This window comes from Dermacentor variabilis, chromosome 3 (genome assembly GCF_050947875.1).
Source record: "Dermacentor variabilis isolate Ectoservices chromosome 3, ASM5094787v1, whole genome shotgun sequence".
NCBI lineage: Eukaryota > Metazoa > Arthropoda > Arachnida > Ixodida > Ixodidae > Dermacentor > Dermacentor variabilis.
The window spans coordinates 175797657-175803656 of record NC_134570.1 but is presented as its reverse complement, the minus strand read 5'-3'; the positions used below and the strand labels follow the sequence as shown (position 1 = coordinate 175803656).

The window sequence follows — 6000 nt, the reverse complement described above, 5'->3', positions numbered from 1 at the left end:
GAAAGGAGACTTTGACAAGAAAAAAAAACGAAGAATCGAAACAACTAGCTGTTAAGTAGGTAGAAGGTGCTTTAGCTGTTCTGCCCCTCAAAATTATGGCAATGAAGAACTCAACCTACGTCCTCGACCGTAAAGGCGCACAAAGAAGGCAACCCGCTCAGGTTTATAGTGAAATATAAGCGGTCATGGCAATGCAACCTGTTATCATTTTGTCAAGTAGAGTACTTCCTAGTATGCCACCCTCCCCAGTTTCCAGCTTCCTCAAGGACTGGGACCCCATTATGTGCTTCTAAAAAGTGCACGCGAAATATCTGTTAAGGCGAATTGGGTTTTTTTGTTTTGGAAATCGTGCACATTTACCGGACTATCTGTTTGCAGGCGTTAATCTTTAACCGTTTTCCTGCCAACATCGATCACTGGGTTACTTGGGTTTCATGGTCTAATGGGTAAAGCGTCGGGCTGCTGCCTTAGGAGGCCACATTTCGAAACCAACTGTCGGGCTAAAAGGGGTCCGCCGGTAGGTGGCACTGGGTGCGTACCGTTCTTTTGTGAACCCTGAACCTCTCTGATGCCGCCCTTGGGCCACTGGGTGTGTACGTTCCTGAAAGGGAAAAAAAATCTTTAAAGTTTATCCGGTGCTGCGTCGAATCGATATATTCAAACAATCTTGTCTGAATACAAATTCATACAGACGCCAAGCGTGCACTTCGTGGTGGTGCCACTAGAGCTCTTCGGTGGAACAGCGTGTCCACAGGTGAAGCTGGCGAGAAGGGCAATGCTGCACACACGCCATACACATGACGCGCTTCAGCGGTGGCAACACTGTGTGTCGCTACGTTGCTTAAATGTGTTCTGCCGGAATATATAAAAAAAGATTGCTCACGCGGAAGTTATCTGATTTGCTGAAGACTACATTGACAGCAATGGATGCATCTAGTTTCTCAGTGAGTGAGACTACCTGGAATATTTGTTCGTTTCCTAGCAAGAATCTATTGTTTGCGCAATAGCTCACATCTGCACTGACGATATTCTAGCTAAATTGGACGCATATCGCGGGTAGAACGATCGACAAAGACTAGACAGAACAGGCGCTATGAACCTTGAACAGCGCTTGTCCTGTCCAGTCTTTGTTGATCGTCCTTCGCGCGCTATGCTTCCAGTGTAGCTATGTATTACCAACCAGCCCAAGCCTATACTCTTCTCAATATTATAGCGCCTGTTTTGTCGAATGTTATTATAGGAAAGGAAACTGAAAGCTTAAAGATGCCTTAAGAAGCATCGGGGCTATAAGATGCTTCGCATATTTACATTACCTTATCTTTCTCAAATGGTCATTTTTCGGGAACCGGCACGAGAGACGCTGTGGATTCGTTTCAAACTCACACAACGGCTTCCATTTCACTTTGGAATTGTCAGCTAACGTGAGGTTGCAGTTCATAGATATGCTTTCATATTTATACAGCAGGGGGCAGGGGAATCGTGTGTGCAGTATAACATCACATTGACAAAATTTTTAATAATCCCGTCACTCGAAGGGTGGAAAAACAGCAATCGTATCATCTTGCACAGGAATAGGAAGTGCATTGAAACTAAGACGTTCGGCCCATTTCAAACTGCGGGCCACATACAAAATCTTGAATGTGAGTCGTGCGACTCAAGGCAAGTCAGTCGTCATACACCAAGATGTGTACGCATAGTGATTGTGCGTGCAAAGTGGTTCATGAAATTCCACTCATCTGCGGTAAAGCACACGTTCGTGAAAGGGACAAACACTTAAAAAACTTCGACAGCAGAACAATGCAGTAGCCTAGATAGCAATATCTGGCAATTTACCGGTCCAGCGTGAAAACTGGGAGTGTAGCACAGTGCTTGATAGGACAAAGAAATTAGCCTATGCAGCTACGAGTGACAGTAAGAAGGAAATTATCGAATTTTCTTTTCATGTAACAGCAGGTTGGTCACACGGATTTCAGTGCACACTCAGCAGCTTTAGATCAGCGCACTGTGAAATTCCTGCACGGATGGTTTCCCGCAGGATGATGACTTGCGGCATTACTTTGAGGAACGTGTTTTGTATGTCGTATGTGCTTTCATATCTTGTTTCACACCTATTCTTTTACCGTCCGCCCTGGTGGCGCATTGGCTTTGGTATTGCGTGGCTAAGCCTGAGGGTGCGCTACGAAATCCCGGCCGCGGAGAGCGTACTTTGACGGGAGTAAAGTGTAAATAAAAAAGAAAGAAAGAAACCGTGTTCCGTGGAGTGGGGTGCGCGTTAAAGAACCCCGGGTAATCAAAATTATTCCGGAGTCTTCCATTACGGCGTGCTTCATACTCATATCATGGATTTCGCATCTAAAACATCAGAATATAATTAACTTTTTTTTTGCTACTGTACAAGCTTATCTTTGTCGACGGTATCATTATTTACATTATATTTTGCTCTTTCCTAATTGTATTAAGGTGTAGTGACCGTAACAAAAAAGGAATAAGCAGTTGTTAGTGCACAAGGTCCGCGTTCGTTCGCTTGTTGTTTTCTTGTTAGTGTCACGTGCACGTGTGCCTTCTTTGCGCAGCAATCGTACGCAGTAAACTCGTTTATCTTCCGGAGCGAAACGCTGTGTTATTGCTTAACCGTTTCGCGAAATCTATAGTGCATCTTATTGAATCGCGAGACAAGCTAGGGGCAATCTATTGGCGATAATAACTCGAGTACCCCCTTCGAGATAAGCCAGGCACGTATAACGAGCGATACGTTGCGTCGAAGCGGCACACTTCAGCAGCGCTTCCAAGAAGGAAGTCTTCGGGGTAGAGCGGAATCGCATGCGGAATATTTCATCCGGGCCCTCGCAAACACAGGAAACTTACGGTGAAACCGCGGCGCGCGGGAATTGCTGAAGAAAACGCTTCGCACGTGCCCGCCGTGAAGAAAGAGGGCCGTCGCGAGATGAGTTGTTCCCCACGTCCTTGTTTTTCTGCGTGTAGTAGGCCAGTTGCACGGAGACACCCCGCAGGAATAATATGGACGTTGCGGATGCTGTTGCTGACGGCTACGCTGTTGAACTGCTGCCGCAGCGCCCATGGAAGCAACAAGGAGCCGAACACGGTTCCCGGTCGAAGCGTGATCGTGCACCTGTTCGAGTGGAGATTCGACGACATTGCCGAAGAGTGCGAAACGTTCCTTGGCCCGCGTGGCTATGGCGGTGTTCAGGCGAGTTGCACAACTTCTCTCTATTAAGCGACTCCCTAGGACCAGCTGATCGTATCGCGCACTATTGTGCACTACGGTGCAGCAATCAGCGCACTATATATATATCAGCGCACTATATATATATATGCGTGTGTGTGCGCGTGTGTGTGTGTGGAGAGAGAGAGAGAGAGAGAGAAATAACAGCGTTGTGGGTGAAATAATGTGGGTGAATGCATGCTTGAGAGTGTTACCAAAAACAAATATCGCAGTTCTGTAAAATGCATTCCTTAGAGCATCTCAGGCGGTCAAATGGAATTTAATTATTTGCACCTTATGTGCGTTTGTTGCGATCCCTAAAAAGGTTTTTCAACAATCCATTCACAAATTAGCGATGTACTCCATAGGGATGTATATTATATTCATTTTGTCAGCTCTACATGAAATATAAATTCGGTGTGCTGAATTATAATATGCTTTTTATTCGTCAGCTTGAGGTCTAGGCTGATAGTTTCGTTTCTTTTTTACTTTGCAAGTTTCAACAATTTCAAGAACTAAAGCAATCTATGGCCTAAATGAAAATCTCCTTCCTAGAGCTACGATATCTAAACTTCATCTTCGAAGTCTAACGAGCCTCGTCAAAATCGGTACAGTGGTGGTCTAGGGACACATTTTGTCCTGTTTCAGGTATTTAGATAGGGGCCCCTGAGCTAAGCTTCCCCTTAAAACCGCTTGCGAGGGGTTGGTACTCGCCGTGGTTTCTTAGTGGCTTTAAAGTTAATGAAAAAATTGGATTTTACGCGCCAAAACCACGAAATGATTATGACGCACGGCGTCGTGGAGGACTCGCGAAATCTTGACCACCAGGGGTACTTTAACGTCCACCTAAATCTAACTACACGGGTGCTTTCGCATTTCGCCCTCATCGAAATGTCGCCGTCGTGGGCGGTATCTGATGCCGCGACCTCCTGGTTAGCCGCCGATCAACATAACCACTAAGTAACGATGGCGGGTGCACAAGGTCGCGGGATAAAAGCGTGGCCATGGCGGCGGCCGAATTTCGATGTGGGCGCAATCCAAACGCGCCCTTGTACCGTGCATTAGGTGCGCGTTCAAGAAAGCCGGACGGTCTAAATGAATCCGGGGCGCTCGCTACGGCATGCCTCGTTCTTTTGGCAGATGAAGCCTTTTCATTAAAGAAAAAAAAGCTATAAAAGGCCCGCCGTTATGTTCGGGCAGTATCTCGTATAAATCCAGCGCTCCCGTGCTTGAGAATGTTGGCTACGTGGCTACGCCTCGCGACAAGCAGGGCGTAGCCACGGCACGACGATAACTTGTTACATCAGTGTGCTTTAGCAGGCGGCAGCGTGTTGCTGCTGATTAAATGCGACCGTAGTTGCCCGATCGGCGAACTACAAGTGTAAGGTTTTTGTAATCAGCCTTTCTTAAATACAATTTTCGCACACCTAATAATTTTTAGACACGCCCCGCTGACTATTATCTTTAAGGTAAAGCGCCATTTGTAATATTTTCGCTCTTAAAATGAGGGACAGAGCACATGCGTACTGTGCTCAATTTTGTTGATGCGCTTAAGGTTTTTTTTAAGTGATACATTCGACGCCAATAATTTGTTCTCTTTTTTTTCGTGGGTTTCAAAACTACGAGCTCAGAATCAGTCCTAGTTTTGCAACTGCTATTAGATACGCGTGCCCGTACGTGGGCCGCCTCGAATCTCGTGATTGGGACGTTTGCGTGAAAATTCGGAAGTAAAGTTTCACTTGGCGGAACTTAGCTGAGAGAGGCTTTAGGGTATACTATTTGGCACCTTCTTACTTGCGCATTGCCGTGGATTTGTTCGGCGTTCAGTAGTATTAGTGGATCTCGAATGCCTTGGTTTTATTTACTGGAGAAGGCCTCGATTATAATAGAATCTTTCATACGCCATGTCGCTATCTCAGTGGGAATCGCCTTTCACTGCTCAGGAGGAGGTCGCGGTTTTGTTGCTCCACTAAGCGACAGGTGAAAGTGCTCGCCTGCCAATCACTTAATGCCCGCTAAGGAACCGCAGGTGGTGACATCTCATGCCGAGACCTCCGATAGAGCACCCGCACTAGTCCCTGTGTTTAGAAAAAAAATTTTACACGTAATCAATGACTAAACCACCGTTAAGCTATAGGGTCTCTGCTGCAGCCCGCATTGGACCACGACTTTGGAATCCTGTGCTTTTCAGTTGTTATCAGAACGCAATAATGATGACTTCACCTGTCACAGTATTCAGTGTTCTTGTGGTTCGTTTTATAGCCAATGTTCGCGACGATCGTATTCCATCTGTTTCCGTGAAGCAGACATCGCCAGTGAATGAACATGGCATCGTCTTCGGAGCGACGGAGAAACGGCCATGGTACGAGCGGTACCAGCCGGTGAGTTACAAAATTGGCAACCGGAGTGGCAACGAGACGCAGTTTCGTGACATGGTTCGCCGCTGCAACGGGGCCGGCGTCAGGTGGGTGCACAGCTAAGCACACCGTGCTTACGACTTGTCTTCGCCTGAACCTTTCTTTGCTCGCTATCATCTGCGCCCAACAGTCGGGCTGTAATGAGACGGAACACTAGCGCAACGCAATAAATTGATGCGTGGAAGGCTGTTGCTTCAGGAAACGAGTTCAGGTGATGAGCTCCGTCTAGCATGCGCTAATGCCAGAGCCAGGCGTTACAGCAGGAGACGACGAGTATACTGCGCGTTTGTGGAACGGCTATCGGATAAAATTACAATACGACAGATTTCCGACAAACCGTAGGGACCTTATTCCATAGCC

The 6000-nt window shown here is 46.8% G+C and overlaps 1 protein-coding gene across 2 annotated transcripts in view; it reads left to right on the top strand.

Moving 5' to 3' along the window:
* Positions 1-2761: 2761 nt before the first annotated feature.
* The window catches only part of LOC142576534 (pancreatic alpha-amylase-like), a 42760-nt gene continuing 39521 nt past the window's right edge, over positions 2762-6000 (top strand). For both annotated transcript variants that reach the window (XM_075686692.1, XM_075686691.1), the window contains exons 1-2: positions 2762-3208; positions 5530-5687. In XM_075686692.1, coding sequence (XP_075542807.1) covers positions 2945-3208; positions 5530-5687 — 422 coding nt within the window. In that variant the 5' untranslated portion in view covers positions 2762-2944. The remainder of the gene's footprint in view (positions 3209-5529; positions 5688-6000) is intronic.